This window comes from Phallusia mammillata, chromosome 8, assembly GCF_965637545.1.
Source record: "Phallusia mammillata chromosome 8, kaPhaMamm4.hap1.1, whole genome shotgun sequence".
In the NCBI taxonomy this organism is placed as follows: Eukaryota; Metazoa; Chordata; class Ascidiacea; order Phlebobranchia; family Ascidiidae; genus Phallusia; species Phallusia mammillata.
In genome coordinates, this window is record NC_137259.1 from 10,262,039 (window position 1) to 10,280,632 (window position 18,594).

Consider the following 18,594-nt stretch of genomic DNA (forward strand, 5'->3'; position numbering starts at 1 on the left):
CTATAGACTACAATATTTCTAAAAGATGGCGAAATTGCCCCTACGGGACGATTTTTACAATGGGGGCATTTAATTACCACATCAGGGTGGGCTTATCTAAGATATAGGCTACCACAAAATCAACTGCTTGTGGGTTCTTACCTTCGTCGATGAACATTGACGTAACTTTCGTTTTTACTGTTGTCTACTGTGACATGTGGTTTTGTAATGCTCTTTTAAGCAAAACAAAAAACAAATTGCCTTAAAAATGGTGCTTGGATTGGTAGATATGGAACAACATGCTATAATCAGGGGCGCAAATCCATTCGATCAAGCCACCCAGGGGCGTATCCAGAAATTTTTAAAGGGGGGGTCCAATAATTTTTTGGGGGGAAATCCCTAATGACGTCGCACGTCGTTCAAAACGGCGCGTTATGCGGCAAAGCACTTTTTCCAAAATTGGTGGTTTCTCTACCCATCTAATTGACAGGAAGAACAGGTAATTTTAGCGAAACCTTTGTAGTTTTCTGATTTCGCCGCTGCTATCTAGCTTACTCAGCCAAACTGCAGCTGCAAAATAAGCGTGACTGTCAGGTAATCAAAATCGTTGCTTAAAAAAAACAAATCCAATTTCTAAAGAACTAAATCTCTTGCTGAGGCGGTAATCCTACTGTTAAGTTGCGCAAAGTCACGAATGCACTAAAGGTGGTAACTGCAGAAGGCATAAATTGTGCCTGGCAAGTAACAAATTACCCTAATAACATAACTCGATTTACATCGATCTAATGTTTTTGACAAACTATTACGTGTTTGGCGGATCAAAGCAACACAACATTACACGTTTTTAACACTTTTTAATACAAAATACATAAAACAGCTTTCCTAGCACCCACTTACAAATTTCCTATATCGTAAAATTTAATGTAAAACTTGCCCAAACTTCCGAGTACGTTTCAGATTTGTGCTTCTGTAGAAACAAAATCTCAATGGTAAATTCAGTGAACTCCTTCCATAAAGTGTTCCCGCAACAAGTTGTGTCACATACATGACTACACAGAGTTGTGCTCAACACAAAAGACTGACACACTCCACCTAATAGGAGACGACATTTTCGTACATTGCTGGCAAACCGGCCCTGAATAGAATTAGGGTGACGTACTGTGTCTGTGAGATATTTTACAAAATCGACACGTTCATTGGAACAATATTACACCGATCTGTTCATAAGTTTATTAAAGAAAATAATGGCCCAATTATATAAGTTACATGTAAAATATGTGTGTTAATGGCAACTTTGCAGGACGCAGAGTGCAACATATATCTTAGCCTGTGGAATCTTCATTTTTACTGGATAGCTAAAATCGAAGCTCACGGTTTTGAATACGTTTTTTAATGCGAAAAGCGTATTTTGTTGTGACATGCATTTCTTCTTATCGAAGGTCTCTTTGTGTTAACCAAGAACAAAATTGCCACTTGAACATTAATTGAAGAGTAGACAACTACTCGAGCACTGAATATTGTTTTAATATGTTTAATAGATGGACGGATAAAACTGTGAGTTTCATGATTAACAAAGGAAATGATATTGTCAATGAAGAGTATGAAAAATATTTGCCGTTTTACTATCATCGACCAAATCCAGAAGATTGCGACATATTGCGAGGCGAGTAGCCTACTTAAGTTTTTTAAACGGGCGCTTTTTAACCCAGAAAGCTTGGAAAAGCCCAGAAGCAAAGCGCCAACACTAATCACAAAGGTCTTGTGACACAATAACCTAAAAAATGTTAAAATGGGCAATTAAACTTTGCCTGTATTGTGCAACAACAGGACAAAAGATAAATTTGGTATATGGTCAACGAATGAGTAAGAAAACTGCTGACATTAATGACTTCAACGCGAAGACAGGCTTTTGAAATTTAATTTTTATGTCACCAACGAATCCACTAAATTAGAATGTTTAGGAACCTCAAGTGACTAAAACCTGCGTGAGGTGCAGATCTATTAAGTGCGTGTAGATTGTTGTTGCATTGCAAATGCACATTGTTTAACTGGCCATGTGAAATGAGACAAAAACCAAGCGATTTTTCAGGTTTCGAACACAGCCTATAAAACTGCGACAATTTATCGTTTTTATCCGATTTTAGGCCATCGCTGGCAACCCTGAGCATTGTTAATGCCAGTTCAAATTCTCAAAAACCACAACTTTATGACTGTGAAAACGGTCTCAACCATAAAAAGCGCAATTTAGGTCTAGGCTACTCATAAACGTAGGCTATAATTGCACTTCATTACACTAGGTTTAGCGTACCACTAAAACCAGCACATCAGCAATGCAACAATAACATACTACAAAACGGGCACGTGAATGTTGTTTCATGAGAGTTGTTGGTTCCAAAATGGCGATTAACACAAATAAATTGTTGCATGTTTTTTACTGCAGCAATTATTGGCACTGCAACTAACAACTCCAAACACCAACAAACTTTTTTGGAACTTGTTAAACTGGATTATTTGCTGCAATTATATTAACTATTGTGCAAATTTTAAACGTTTTTAAATATATTATTTGATGTATACCAGAGGTGGACATATACCGCCTTGTGTTTACAAGATTGTGGATCTTAAACCTGTCTCGACCACTTGTACTTTCCTGGGCAGGAAACTTGAACAGCACAGCATATCGTCCTTATTTCTATGATTGCCCATATTTTGAACGGTAGTGTCCTAGTAAAATTTATTGTCTTTATTTCTAAGAAACGTCATTGTTTTTGCCTGAGTCCTTATTTTTTCTTATTGTTAACAATTGCAAGAAACAAACTTAGTGAAATATTAACAGTCAAATCCCTGCTACAGGGAAAGTAAACCATAGACCAGAGATGTCGTGAGATGCACGAAACATGATGGTGCATGCCTCGTGTGAATGCAAAGATTTGTTTTAAAACATCTGTTTCGTTTCGTGTAAAAAATAATTTTTCTTGTCGTTCTTTTGGCTTCCTTGTCTATAGCAACCCTGTCTATAGGCCTAACTCCGTTAAAGACAGCTTTGTTCAACCGCCCAAGTGGAAATCGGTTAGCACATGGCTAAATCGGAACGAGATCGTACTGAAACGCGCCGATCATTTGTGATAAAGTTATCTTTACATGGGGTGAAAGTTAATTAAATGCCATTAAAATCATTTAAAAAAAAAACATTTGTATTTTTGTGTGTGTGGTAATCATTTTTCGTTGTGTATATTATCGAAGCATTACTGATAGCGTGCGGTAAAGGCGATTTATTTTAAAAAATAAAAAATATTTCCCCCCCTGATGATAGCACCCTGAATTCATACGTTGGTGTAAAGGCCTATAATAGGCCGCCTATTACAAGCAAACAGTTTCTTAAGAAAGTTCCAGTTTTGAAAGTCTTCTGTATTTGGGACATGCATATTAAGCGATCTGTATTGTTCGATTCAAGTATTGGAGATGGCATGAGCACGTACGTCTATTTAGGCCGTTATATTCATCATTATAATTATAGGCTACATAGCGATTTTAAAGTTATTCATTTTGTGGTAAGAATAGTTAAACTGACTCGGATTTTTTTCACGGACGCTCCCGGGGACGAATCCCGATCAAGGATGTTACAACTTATGCGCTAATAATGGCTGATCTCTGTATTTCACGTATTTTCTCTCCACAGCGTGTGCAGCAATCTAGTGTCTTTGTGTGACGTAACATTTAAATGTCAGTTTGTCTGATAACGCAACGTGGTTTAATTCTTTCTTTTCGTATTTCCGTACAGTGTTGCCAAGACATTTATGCTGACTATACTATGGTTACCATATTTGATGATACACAATCCCTGACAATTTATCTCAGTTGCGTTAACCTTTTTGCGATCCAAGCATTTCTATTACGGAATAAATTTAGAAGATTCTAAAGTAGCCTACATTGTTAAACATTAACGTTTATGAAAACGAAAAGTATCACAGAACTACTAAAGACTAAACGATGTTCCAAGGAAATCAAAGAGGACTAATGTAGCCTACATATAAATCAGTTTTTAGATAATCCTCTCTCTAATAAGCAATAACAAAGCTGACATTTTAGCACTAAACAAGTTCTCGTGCCATTTTGGCCGACGTGTTTGTTACGGACTGGCCCTTCGTGCGTATCAGAAAACGTTAACCCTGAAACCTTGAAACAATAAGCACATATATCAGGGGTCACCAACCTTTACCACCCTAAAAACCATTCGGTCCGGACCTCCTGCCCCCTCTTTTTAAAAATTGTGCGTGAATTAAACAGGCCCAAATCGTTCCGTTTACCGCTGCATGATAACAGGGAGCAGTGCCGGATTAACCATTAGGCAAAGTACAACAGGGCTTACGGCAAAAATTTGCACAATGTGCGCCAAAATGTGCAGGTCGAAATGTGCGCACATTTTTTGAAAATGTGCAGGTGCCAAAATGTGCAGGTCAAAATGTGCAGGTGCCAAAATGTGCAGGTCGAAATGTGCGCACATTTTTTGAAAATGTACAGGTAAAAATGTGCGCACATTTTTCGAAAATGTGCAGATGCCAAAATGTGCAGGTCAAAATGTGCGCACATTTTTCGAAAATGTGCAGGTGCCAAAATGTGCAGGTCAAAATGTGCGCACATTTTTCGAAAATGTGCAGGTGCCAAAATGTGCAGGTCAAAATGTGCGCACATTTTTCGAAAATGTGCAGGTGCCAAAATGTGCAGGTCAAAATGTGCGCACATTTTTCGAAAATGTGCAGGTCGCATATAATAACAGACTGAAAACTTTGACAAGTCTGAAGTCGTCCACCGTTTTATTAGACATATATATTTCGCCTAAGTAATAGGCATCGTCAGTATCTAAAAACAAAACAGCGCTAAAAAATGGTATGCAAGTTAAACTGTAAAGCACAAACAAACGTATTAAAACCTGCTGACAGTAAGGTAGAACTGGGACCTGCAGATGGCGCGGCCAAACACGCACTAGTAAAGACGTAAAGAAAAGGAAAAACGCTCAATCTGTGGCGCGGGGCAAAAGAAGGTAGATAAGGACGGCAGAAGCGTTGTAAAAAACAATGGCGGAAACACTGATAAAAAATGAACGGACAAAAATAAAAGAATAAAATGTTATATTTAATGTAGGGTAGAAACATTTTTTGTATGTTTATTTCAGCTCCCATCTTGCTGGCCCACTTACTTTCATAGATGTCCAGTAGATGGATAGGTGACTGCTCCAAAAACTGCACCCGAAAACACGTGGTGATAGGGTCACGGGCATTGGCGCTATGCTCTGTGGCATAGTGCTGACAAAGGGCTGCCTTTTCGTTATAATCACCCGGTTTGAATGAATTCCACATAGATCTGTGTCCCGTCCAACGTACTGAAAACTTATTTTTCGTTTGACCGACATACTGCTTTTGGCATATTGTGCAGGTGGCAGCATATATGCCATAGTTGCGGCATGTGAGTGTTTGCCGTAACTTTGTTACACCCTGTTTGCTTTGTATGTTAGTGGTATAGTCAACCATTCCTTTGTGATTTCCAAAGTGTCCACACAAAGCACAGTGTCCACAAGGTGCAGATGAGCCCCCAATAGGCAAGGAACTGTTTTCCCCAACTTGCGCTAGCCGCCTGTAGCAGGTAAGAAGGTTTCCGAGTGTTGGTGGTCGTTTGTATGTTGTTGTGATATTTTTACCAAACTTCGGTCTTTTGCGGAAGGTTGGATAGTAGTGATGGAAAGCTCGTTGCCCAAACATTCAGAGCCTTTTGCGAGATGTTGCCATTCGAGGGTGTAAATCTGTTTGTCCACATACTTGCTTTTTCAATGACGTCATTTGTCATTGACGTAGGGAAGCAGGATAGTTTGGCTTTGATACGCAATTTGCAAAGGCTGGCTCTGAAATCATCGTCCCGTTCGTTTAAGCGCCGTAGTCGTTTTGACTCTCCATGTATAATGGACTTAAAAACGGAAGGAGGGTGGTGGGACCATCCGTTTAAAAATCGTCGGCCGGTTGCGGTGTCTTTGACGTAGTCTGTTGTTTTGAATTTAAATTTATTCTGTCGGCTGATGACGTGGTTCACATCCAGAAATGGAATATGCCCCTCGGTTTGGGCGGTTGTTATGTGGTTGTGTGTTATTTCCAAACCGTGAGTGGCAAACACGCTCTCGATACCCCTAATGGTTGTTCTGAAGATATCGTAGCCAAAACAGAGATAAATCATATCGTCAATGAACCTCATGAACAGTTCTGTCTTTTGTATAAAGCACGCTGCCTGCACCGTAATATAATGAACGCCAATGTTGGCGAACGAGACAGAATGGTTGTCACCAGTTACGATGCCCTTTTTCTGAGTGTAAAAATTGTCCCCGTGTTTGAGGATGGCATTTTCCAAACATAAGAATGTTATTTCGATAAGGTTTTCTATACTATGTTTGCTGAAGTTGCTCTCCGTTTCAAGCGCGTCTTTAAGCGCCGCACGGAGGTGCGACCGGTCCATGTTGTTGTAAAGTGATTTGACATCTGCTGTTACGATAAACAGAGGCGTATCCGCAAGTTGTTTTTCAATTGTTGATGTTGTCTTGTCCTTCCAATTTAAAAGTTCACGTAAATAATGACAGCTGTCCCGGCAGTACTCAGGAACAACGGCTTGGTTATATGAGACACTTATTGGCTTTAACAGATATTCTAAGAACGCTGTAATTCTGGACATGGGTGTGTGACTCAGCGATTGCAGCAACCGAACAGGTATTTCACTGACGCCCATCTCTACCAGTTGCTTCAAACCCACCTTGTGCGTTTTGAACAAGGGATAGGCGTATGAAGGTGTACAACATGAAAAGTGCTTAGCCGAGGGGCCAGGAACATGTTGATAGCTATTTCCCTTGCATTTTATTCCGAGTGTGTGCCATAGCATTATGTCGCTTAAAACGCTATCTCTGTGAAGGTTTATGATTTTTTCTTCACACTTCTTTTTGGCCCGAGAAAGGTTTCCTAAGTATACTTCAGAGGAATATTCCAGCTTGACGTGTGTTTCGAGCGATTTTTCCATAACCTGTTGGTAGTCTTCATAGTCAATGATTATGATTTTGCCATCCTTGTCCGATTTGCAAATGACAATTGTGTGGCTTGATGTCAGGTGAATCAGCTTGCGTAGACTCCACTTCATGCTGGTATTAAGGTTGCATCGTTGGTGATACCGTTGCATTACCTTTGTTCCTAATTGACGCAGCTTGGCGAAGGCAATATCACCATAAACTTTAATGGCGTCACCAAGAAGGTCTTTATGTGCATGGTCTGGAGTATTTTTGTACTTTTAGTTTTTCGGGTATCGCTGGTTCTTCGTGATTTTCTTCGAACAGTGAACTCCACTCGAGCCTCCGAACATGTTGGTAGGCATTTAACCACTCGCGATTTTCAATTGTTTCCGTCCACCGTGGTGTAGGAGCGAAATTGAGACCGTAACTAAGCAACAGCTTGTCGTTAAAATCCAATGTCACGGAGGACTTATTGATAACGGTTTGTTCCAGGTTGCCGACTTACGCCGCTTTTCTTAACGTATCACGCCGGTTGTTGTATCTTTTTCTATCTTTCCTGTTCCTCCTGTTTTTTGACGTATTTCTGTAGTTGGTGGGTGTTTTGAATTGAGATAAATTGGTCATTAAGCGCGTTTTTTTCTGTTTTCCGTATAAAAAGCTGCTACAGCGCTGTTTTGTTTTTAGATACTGACGATGCCTATTACTTAGGCGAAATATATATGTCTAATAAAACGGTGGACGACTTCAGACTTGTCAAAGTTTTCAGTCTGCTATTGGTAAAATCAATTATTCTTTCTGTCAATTGGAGGGGTAGAGAAACCGCTGAAATCGAAAGTTGGAGAATAGTGTGGGAAATTTTTCAAAGAGATCAAATGACGTCATTAGGGAAATTCCCAAAATAAAATGTTGGACCCCCCTCTTTAAAAATTTCTGGATACGCCCCTGCTTGCACCAGCATTTTTTTTTGTCACAAGGGCCCATGGATTGATCGAAGAGCTTACGAAAGCATTGGGCGAAAAACTGCACAAACGCACGGTTTTAATGGCGGTCAGTTAACTATGGGGCGCCGTTGTCGAATAAATTAAGTTGCCGCAACTTAGGCCCAACTTAGGCCGGCGCCTTTAGGCCGTTTTGAAAACAAACAAAAAACTTGCAAGATATAGGCTAGTTAACTTGCGGCAAGTTGGGTTATCTTGCGGCAACTTAGCTGTCTTGTGTCGCAAGTTAGCTGTTTCGTTGCAAGTTAGCTAACTTGCGGCAAATTAGCGTTGCAAGTTAGCTAAGTAACCGCAAATTAGCTATATTTTGTTGCAGGTTAGCTATCTTGCTACAACTTAGCTATATTGCAGTAAATTACCTAACCTGCTGCAACTTACTTTATTCGGCCCCCCAGAGTTACAACGGCCCCCCAGAGTTACAACCAAAGTCTACCAGAAACTGTCTGCGGGCCGCTCAAAATCCCGTCGCGGGCCGGATCCGTTTTGGGCAAATTATCCGATCCGAACCGGTTTGCGGTTTTTAAACCGGTTCAAATTTTTATTTGTTTCAACTTAATCTACCGATCATCTACCTGGCCTTATAAAACTCCAGAAGAATTTTGAGTGTTATCTCGCGTGTGCTGTTTAGAAAAAAAAAAAACAAAAAAAATGAAACAGACTGCATTTTTTACTGGTTCAGTTCCGGTTCGGGTCCAACGCCAAACAAAATATGGGGTTCAACTCCGGTTCGGGTTTTTGGAAAATCGTAATTAGCGGTTCGGGTTCGGTTCGGGTTTAATGAAATTTACCGCTCAAACCGGTTCGCGGGTTCGGGTTCAGTTCCGGTTCGACTCCCTGCTTGCGATAGATAAATGTACATACTGCCACAAGTGGTCACGTTGTCTCCTATGTTTGCCACCATTTTGTATTCGTTTTAAAATATACAGCTGTGGCTGTGAGGGCCTGAGGGGCGGTCGTTAGTTTGTTGCACACATGTGGCCCGTTGCGACTGTGGTAGACTGAGGCCAGCGTGTTACCAGTCTGGTGTGTTTCCAGTTCGGACTCCAGTGCGTAGAGTGTGCACAGTATCTAGAGTGTTTTATTAGGGCTACTCTAAAATACGCAATCTACGCAATCTGCTAAAAAAAACTAACTAAGATGTTGACGATTAGGGCTATTAGGGTCTGGGTGAGGGTTTATAATAAAATAACACTATAATTATGGGTCCCCTTCCCTGAAGGGGACACATATTGATTTTACTCAAAATGTTTTTTTTTTTTCTTTCATTTTTCTTCTCCCCAAAGTTTGTCCGACTCGTTTTTCCATCAAATCCTTGATGGATTTGGCTGAAATTTACACAGATGATAGATGTAATTATGTAGATGTGCATCCCACTTTGGTTTTGTTGATAACCCCAGTATTTACCCCGCTAGCCCCCTAAAATGGGTATTTCCCCCTGAAGTTTGTCCGACTCGTTTTTCTATCAAATGTTTGATGGATTCAGCTGAAATTTACACAGATGGTAGATGTGCATCCCACTTTGTTTTTGTTGATAACCCCAGTATTTACCCCGCTAGCCCCCTAAAATGTTTTTTTCTCCCGAAGTTTGTCTGACTCGTTTTGCCATCAAATGCTTGATGGATGTGGCTGAAACTTATACAGATGGTAGATGTAGTTATGTAGATGTGCATCCCACTTTGTTTTTGTTGATAACCCCAGTATTTACCCCGCTAGCCCCCTAAAATGTTTTTTTCTCCCGAAGTTTGTCTGACTCGTTTTGCCATCAAATGCTTGATGGATGTGGCTGAAACTTATACAGATGGTAGATGTAGTTATGTAGATGTGCATCCCACTTTGTTTTTGTTGATAACCCCAGTATTCAACCCGCTAGCCCCCTAAAATGGGTATTTTCCCCCGAAGTTTGTCCGACACGTTTTTCTATTAAATGTTTGATGGATTCGGCTGAAATTTGCACAGATGGTAGATATAGTTATGTAGATGTGCATCCCACTTTGTTTGTCCGGATAACCCTAGTATTTACCCCGCTAGCCCCCTAAAAGGGGTGAGTTTGTAAACAATGTCAGAATTGGCTAAAATTTGGATAGCTTGTAAAGTATGCCAATTATCGTTATTGCGCCATTGCAGTTCGGGGGTTGTTAACAGCCCTTTGACGTCAGAAACATTAATGGTTGTTGCTCAAGACACCTCTAGTGGTTGAAATTTTAAACGTTGGCAGATTGGACTGAAATTTTGCAGTACTATTGATTGAGTCATTGTGGTTTCCTACTTTTAAGTTTGTGTGTGTTGAACCTCAATTAGTTATCCTACTTACTCATTGTTATCTATTGAAATGCATTATCTACAACTTTGCATGTGTGGGGAGTGGGGACCCATGAGTTTTTGCTTGCAGAAACAACCAAGGTTATAAAAGACGATGGCTAATATGGGACCCAATATAAATAAGTGTAGGAAATATATTAATGTTTCAAAATATGCTATAGTGTATGTGCAAGGGCAATATGTGCTAAGCCACCCTTCTAGTTTAATCTCAGATACCTTTTGGGCTTAATTTTCTTACACGTGTTGACATGCGGCACCATACGGTATTTAGTAGCACTCTTAACACATATGTGAATATTAAGCCTCAACTGGGCATCTAAAACTAATTCATGATGGAGTGTTAGATGAGGATTGGTGCGAGAAGCTATCTAACACTGGCCAAAAAGCTATAAGCTACACATTTATCAAGCTGTAAAGCCAGCAAGTCACAAATAGTCTAAACCAGAAGTCAACACCATTTACACCAAGAAAACTTACAAAAGGTTCACCAGAATGAAACTAGTACAGAACGTTGCACCAAATGTACAAGTATTGTGGAAAACATCACCTAGAAGAGAAATATCCAGCTGCCAGCATATGGTAAAACCTGTGTAATTGTGGTGTACATAATCATTTTGCAACTATGTACAAGAAAGTGTCCACAAGTGCTGTACATGATTTTCCTGCGAGCTGAGCAAATTAACAGATTCTTGTCAATTTAAGCAAGTGAACATTTGTGGGCAAGCAAACAAAGATGAAAGTAACTTGCGAATAAGTAGTCCCAAACATTGAGTTGTAAGTCGGGCTGGGCTTTTCAGGCCGGATTCAGGCTTAGGTTTTGTTAAACAAACAGGCTTGATTCGGGCCTGGCATTAAATTCTGTGTGCGTTTTTTCAGATAATATTACCCAACTAATTATTTAGTTGCTGTACTTCACCTACTACCTTACAGCATTCTAAAACACCATTTTTAATTATATACTGTACAGTAGTATGTTTCCTAGGCTTTTATATAGAGATCTGTCCATCAAACTTTCAGGTCTAAATGGGCTCCTCAAAAACAATTTGGGCTGGGCTTCAGGCTTGTACTTTTACGTTTCGGCCGGCTTCAGGCTTCAATTCTGGGCCCGCTTACAACTCTGATGTAGCATGTAAATGAACTGAGAGGCATGATAAAACAAGTCCACTTAAACAGGTGTTGACAAGTCAGCTTGTGCTTGCATTCTATGATGTAACTAAGCCTGTTAAACTTCCTACAGATGCATCAGAATGTGCTCTTGGAGCTTGTTTAATCCAAGAAGGAAAACCAGTTGCTTATGGTTTTAGGTCCATGACTTATGCAAAAGTCAACTATGCACAAATAGAAAAAGAAGTGCTGTCTGTTGTGTCTTCTACAAAGAAATCTTAGCAGTACATATGGAAAAGAGCTTGTCACTGTGGTAACTGACAACAAAAAATGAGGTGTTCTACACACAGCTGACGGAATTGTATTTGCAGATGATAGAGTAATCATTCCTGAAATACTTCGACCATACATGCTGAAACTCATTCATGAGAGTCACCTTGGCATGACCAAATGCAAGGCGCAACCAAGAGACTGTGCCAAGACATAGAGGACATGGTTTTAACCTAATGTACCTAATGTTGTGAGTACCAGGGAATCAACAGTGAGAGCCGATTATGTGCCATGAAATTCCAGATTGACATTTTTTCAGAAAATTAGTATGGACATCATGACTTTCAAGAACAAGGACAACTTAGTTATTGTATGTGTAATGTGTGCCAACAGTACATGTTGCTGATCCTTAATTGAAACTCACAGGATCAATTGCACAACACACAAGAGAATGTGGGCTTGAGGGTCACATTTCCTTCTAGAGGTGTAAGCACTGAAAGTGATTTCATTTGTTTTGTACTTTCAATGAGAGGAATCGTCTCATTTTGGCCAATGAGCTTCATAACAACCTATTTTCCACTTAGCAATTGTGTTAACATGTAGCACTGTTTATACAGAATTTGAAAAATCAGGAAAACTGGTTAATCAGAATGAAACGCTTTCCAAATTGCAATTCCGATTAACTGGTTTCATCTGTATTATAATTGTACACGTTTGGGTCTTCAAAAGTTGTCGCTCACACTTTGTAGACAGTTAAGATTCATGAAATCGGTGCAAAATTGCTTGTGTCAGCTGGTACTGAACTTTAGACGAACATCTATAACTGAAAAGTCTGCCAAATTTGCAGTGATTTGTTTTGAGTAAGCGATTTTGCTTGGTTCTGTTTTGAAACTAAGCATAATTCTAACCAATGTATATACATACATTATCACATGAGTTGGATGAATGCCTGATTAAAAGACAAAGCTTACTACTGTATGTGTCAATATTGTATTTGGGTAGTATTGGCTTGAATAGATGGTGAAATAAGGTCTGCAATCCCAAATTTGTTTGACTTTGATACCACAGTGTCACAAATGTTGTAGACCACCCCATGACAATATCTCGCTATGCAGTTACCATGGATATTGGGCAATTTCCGTTAGTCTAGAATCCATTGTTATAGACGCTATTGTAATGTTGTTGTTCTAATGTGCCAGTTTTATCACATCGCCGATACCCGTTGCAGTGTTTATTGTTTTATGTATTGGAACTGGTCATAGCGAATTAACGCCTTTTTTCCCAACCAGTATAATACAAACTTTATAAGGTTCTCCAATCTAACGATTTGGAGGAGACCAGAGAATAGTAATATAGAGATAACTTGAAGTAGCGCCGGGCTAGTGAATTTGTTGTTTTGATTACATGTTGTTGGACATGAATAAATGTAAAAGGAAAGGTTTGTTGCCAATCAGAGTACACAAGCATTAGCAATCTTTTGCTTTCCTGTGAAAACGGAACATGACACACAGTTGTATAGGTGCAGAATATGACTTAATAAAATAGTCAGTCTGTACTAGAATAGGGGATTTGTAGAAGATCACCTTTCATTGATGTGTTTGTCTAAATCTAAACATGTCTTTGTACCTTTACTAGATCAATGGATTCGGGCTAAATATGAAAGAGAAGAGTTTAGAGATGTGTCTCAGCAATCTGCTTATAACCAGGGAACAAAATTTGGGGCATTATTTAAACGAGCCAAAGATAGCAACAGGTTAGTAATGATTTGTTCCACCATGCTTTCTCAGACTTCTTCCTCTAAGAGGAGTTTTATACTTTGTTGTTTGGTACAATGTGTTTTGTACCTTTAATTTAGATTTTGGCTGAAATTTTAAACATACAGGGTTCCTTGTTTGTTGTTTAAAATTTAGCTGCATCAGTCCAGTATTTACCTTTAAAGCCTTCAGATGATAAAAAAAACTTCCTCTCCATACAATAAAGCACCCTTTTTTTGATAAGCTGCAGTGAATTTAAATCAGTAAAAGTCACTGTTTCAGTTTGTTGCAGATTTCAGCGAAGAAAATTCATCTTGAAAGAGCCAGAAGGTTTTTTGCAGTATTTCATCAAGTACAGTGATAATGTACCTAAGGGAAACATTCCAGTGGAGGTTAATGATTTCATAAATTGTTGCTGCTAATCTTAAGGTTCCAAAGCAATGGTGTTTACCTTTTTCATCTATATCAGGGGTAGGCAACCTTTGTCACTGTGGGGCCAAATACAATTGCAATGATTAGATCGTGGGCCCATCTTTATATGACACAAAGTGATTTTACTTCATTGCATACCAAAAATACCTTACTACAAGTAAAATTCGCATTTGATTCTAAAATTTGTTTGCCAGTACATTTTTAAATCCAAGTGTCTCTGCGGGCCGCACAACCTTTAATCAATGGGCCGCATGTAGGGATGTTCAAAGTAGAAAAACTGGGTATTCTAGAATAATTATTTTGAATCTAGAATCCATTTCTTATATTATTTTTGAGGAAAGCAGACCAGTTTAAAACATTTTAAAACATATTTTTCATTTACCAACCAAAACAAAGAACAACACTGGGAACAACTTTACACAACTGCATTGAAACTAAATGCCCCCAAATCAACAAAGACAGAAGAATTAGCATAAGGTTAAAAATTAATTATAACATTTTTGTTTAGTGATTTTTATTGCCTTCAGTAAGAGTAACTATGTTGTAAGCACGTAACTATGTTGTAAGCATACTGAGGTATTTGATTTGGCTGGTGGTAGAGGACTGACATAGACTTTCTAGTGTACAAATATATAACGTTTGTAAATTGCAAAAATATAAAACAATTGAAAAAACAGGCACCCTAGCAAAAAAGTTTCTACATTGGGTGATTAATTTTAAAAGTCCAATTAAACTACCTGTGACTTTCCAACATAAAACATGAACTTTGCAGCGTTTACTCACTAGAGTTTTATGTTTAGAGGGTTAAGAAATTACCCAAACATCATATGTTTTGGGATTTTTTGGGATTCCTTCGTTAAAAGAAAATTAGACGCCGGTAAGACGATGCAAGGCGCATGACATAAACATAATTACATGATCAGATGCGTTAAAACAAGTGCACCAAGTGTTAATTATGCCTCCAATGCAACACCGTTGTTATAGCACTTCGTGACTTGGCATGATGATAGCGATCACTGATTTGACAGCGACGAATCCTTTGCCGTCTTTTGCTACGGTTATATTGACTGGGCGTCAACGTAAAAACGTAACGCATGTGTTTACAGTTTTACCAACAGCGAGAGCACACATTTATAACGGTTCCAATTACCCGATATAAACTGCAAAATGGATTCGATTCTGACTGGATTGGATATTATACTTTGAACATCCCTAGCCAACCCCTGATCTATAAAGTCAAATGGGGTAAAAAATGTGTGCATAAAACAATGCCCTCATTTGACACTTTTTACAAAATTTCCTGGAGAATTTGAACCACAAGCTTGGTGTCAATGATCTTTGTTTCATGTTTTCGCTTTTTCTGTCTAATGTAAATGATAATTTATATCAGTGAATTTCCGGTTCATAGAGAGAAGCACATATCAGTTAGTTATCTATCACATGATCACGCACTAATAAATGCAAACCATGCAGTCTCGCACAAGGTAATTGCGCCACAATTGATTTGACGTCACAACATCAATAGCAATGCCAGGACAATTATTCTGGCACCCACATATAACAGCTTGGCGCAAATAGAGGCAAGAATTTTTACACGTATTATGCTCATATATGAAACATTTTGGTCATACATCAGTATGATTTTTGTGCCAAAAAACTTTGTAAAAATTGATTGACAAAGGTCGAGGGGATAAAACCAATAAACAAATGTTTGGAATAAACAATATTGCAAAAACATGACCATTTGGGCTTCAGGTTTGGTACTGCAAGCTAACTACAAGCAAAGCTTTTTTTGTTTGTCTTTAAACATAGCAGTACTCTTTTACATTCAGCATAAACCAGTGATTTTCAACCTTTCTCATACTGTGATCCATTTTAGCAAAAAAATGTAACTTGTGATTACGTTTCAAAACTTTTTATAATGTTTTTGCAATCACTAAATTAAACTCTCATGTTGAGTCAATCTAAGTTTTTTAGGTATTGTTACACAAATCAGTTGACCTTTCACACAGCATATTGTCATGTCATTATGGGTCCCCTTCCCTGAATGGGACACATCTTGATTTTACTCGATTTTTTTTTCTTAAAGTTTGTCCAACCTGTTTTGCTATCAAATGTTTAATGGATTTGGCTAAAACTTACACAGATGGTAGAAATAGTTATGTAGATGTGCATCCCACTTTGTTTGTGTTGATAACCCCAGTGTTTACTCTGGTAGCCCCCTAAAATGTTTTTCCCCCCAAAGTTTGTCCGACTCGTTTTGCCATCAAATGTTGGATGGAACCTACCCAGATGGTATATATAGTTATGTAGATGTGCATCCCACTTTGTTTGTGTTGATAACTCCAGTATTTACCCCGCTAGCCCCATAAAAAAAAATTTTCATCCAAAGTTTGTCCGACTCCTTTTGCCATCAAATGTTTGATGGATTTGGATGGAACTTACACAGATGTTGATAACTCCAGTATTTACTAGAGATGTACCGAATATTCGGTTTGCCATATTTATTCGGCCGAATCGGCCACTTTTGCAAATATTCGGTTTCGGCCGAATAATTTGTTGCGATTCAGCCGAAACCGAATCTTTTACGAACACACATTTAAAGCGTTAAACATGTCTTTTCTGATTATTACCAACGAAAATTGCGTCAATCATTATATTTTTTAACACATAGACGCTTTTCCCACTGCAGACAAAAAATCAGTTTATTGATGTCGGGTTGGCAATCATACTTGAGGCAATGTTAAACCCCACAGAACTAAAATAAGGACGAAACACAACCATTCTGCACTAATTTCCTGGTAGATAAACGTATGTTTTCATGTCAAACGCGAAGGGTACGACTTTGCGTGACGTCATAAATGATTCAGTTGATCCGGCCGAATATTCGGTTTCGGCCGAATCTAAATTTAGCCGATTCGGTACATCACTAGTATTTATCCCGCTAGCCCCCTAAAATGTTTTTTTTATCCAAAGTTTGTCTGACTTGTTTTGCCATCAAATGTTCGATGGATTTTGCTGAAACTTACACAGTTGGTAGAAATAGTAATGTAGATGTACATCCCAATTTGTTTGTCTTAATAACCCCATTGTTTACCCCATTAGCCCCCTAAAATGGGTGAATTTTTTAACAGTGTCGGAATTGGCTGAAATTTGAATAGCTTGTAGAGCAGCGGTTCTTTTTTGTCCATGCCCCCCCAACCCCCCCTTCCTTTCTTCAAAAATAGAATGTCAAATAGGACATACTTTAAACAATATCTGGGGTGAATCTGGTTTTTATAGTTTGTATTATACATAGTACTATGAGTTTCACCCGCAGAAACAACTAAGGTTATAAAAGACGGTGGCTAATATGGGACCCAATAAAAAATTAGCGTATGAAATTTAATAATGTTTTAAATAGATTATAGTGTATGTACAATGACAAAATGTGCTAAGCCACCCTTCTAGTTTAATATTGTCAGTCATTTGGCAGTTAAATAACCTTGTTTGGTGAATTTCTTATTAATTAATTAGGAGCTAGCTACGTCAGCTCTTTTTTAAACAGGTTTTTAACATCCAGATTAAGTGGGCAAAAAATATTTAACTTGAAGTCTTAGGAGACAGAAAATAAAATTAAAGGTTGCCATGTAAGACATTACATGCAAAGATGTATTTATATTGTTGGCTTATAACGGTACAATTGCATATTGCTAAAAATAACTTTGACTTAATGGTACTTTTGTTCTTATTTTTCTTGAACAAAAACTATTAATTTACTTTTTTTAAAGCACTTGGTAAACGTGTATATGGTGCCGGAAAAAATTGGCAATGTAAATGGTATGCAAATTACCTTTGAACGTGAAGGAATCCGCAGGAATTTGTATGTTTTTGGTGAAGATGGAAAAACAACTTCAGGTACTTTTTATTGCTCCACTAGCCTTTATTGTTTGAATAAATACCATTGTAAGCCATTGTAAATACTATGCATGCTGTGTATTGCTTTGAAATTTATGTTTTTTTATTTATTTACACATTATTTAAAATTCTAATTTGCCGCAATATTATTCATCAAAATAAATATAAAAAAATATAGGGAGAGATAATTAATAAATAACTTGTTATGTTTGGATTTCAGATTGGTACCATGCTATTCGTTTTTCTATGGCAAAACACAAGTATAGAACTTTTCACGAAACTGAAACACAACGCTTTCTCAACATGAGTATAATACGGGTAATTCTTTTGGTTTTTATATGTTGACTGGCAGGAAAATCTTGTGTATGATGAGCTCAGATGGCTTTAGTTTATATTAATCATGACCTATTTGTTCAGGACTTGCAACATTTGTATATGGTAGTTTGAGTCAGGATGCGTATCATGTGATTACTTCAAAGCACTGGTCCTTGTCCACACTCCGTTGTTTTTCTCCCTAAACATTGCCCAATTGTGACAAAATTTTACAGGCAAAAATTTAGGCAAAAAATGATAGCCATGTTTCAACTCATAGATTTAGAAAAAGCGTGTTGACGATTTCCCAAGTTCCTTATGAAGGAAAAGATAGAGACTGACTTAATTTGCAAACAATTAACATAAAATTGTGATGCTGTTTCTGAAGTGATGGCAAATGCCCTTTTTACTAAAAAGCTATGATTGTCAATTAACAACACCTGTTTCTGATTGTCCAGAATCTTCTGTAGTTGGTATTGTTATAATATTTCAT

General features: G+C 38.2%; 1 protein-coding gene across 1 annotated transcript in view; it reads left to right on the forward strand.

Annotated features, from left to right (window-relative positions):
- Positions 1-18,594, forward strand: part of LOC145205447 (uncharacterized) — a 47,348-nt gene that overhangs the window by 709 nt on the left and 28,045 nt on the right. The window contains exons 2-5 of the mRNA XM_080078173.1: positions 13,342-13,459; positions 13,753-13,852; positions 17,663-17,789; positions 18,010-18,107. Of these exons, the coding sequence (XP_079934299.1) occupies positions 17,681-17,789; positions 18,010-18,107 (207 nt within the window). The 5' untranslated portion in view covers positions 13,342-13,459; positions 13,753-13,852; positions 17,663-17,680. The remainder of the gene's footprint in view (positions 1-13,341; positions 13,460-13,752; positions 13,853-17,662; positions 17,790-18,009; positions 18,108-18,594) is intronic.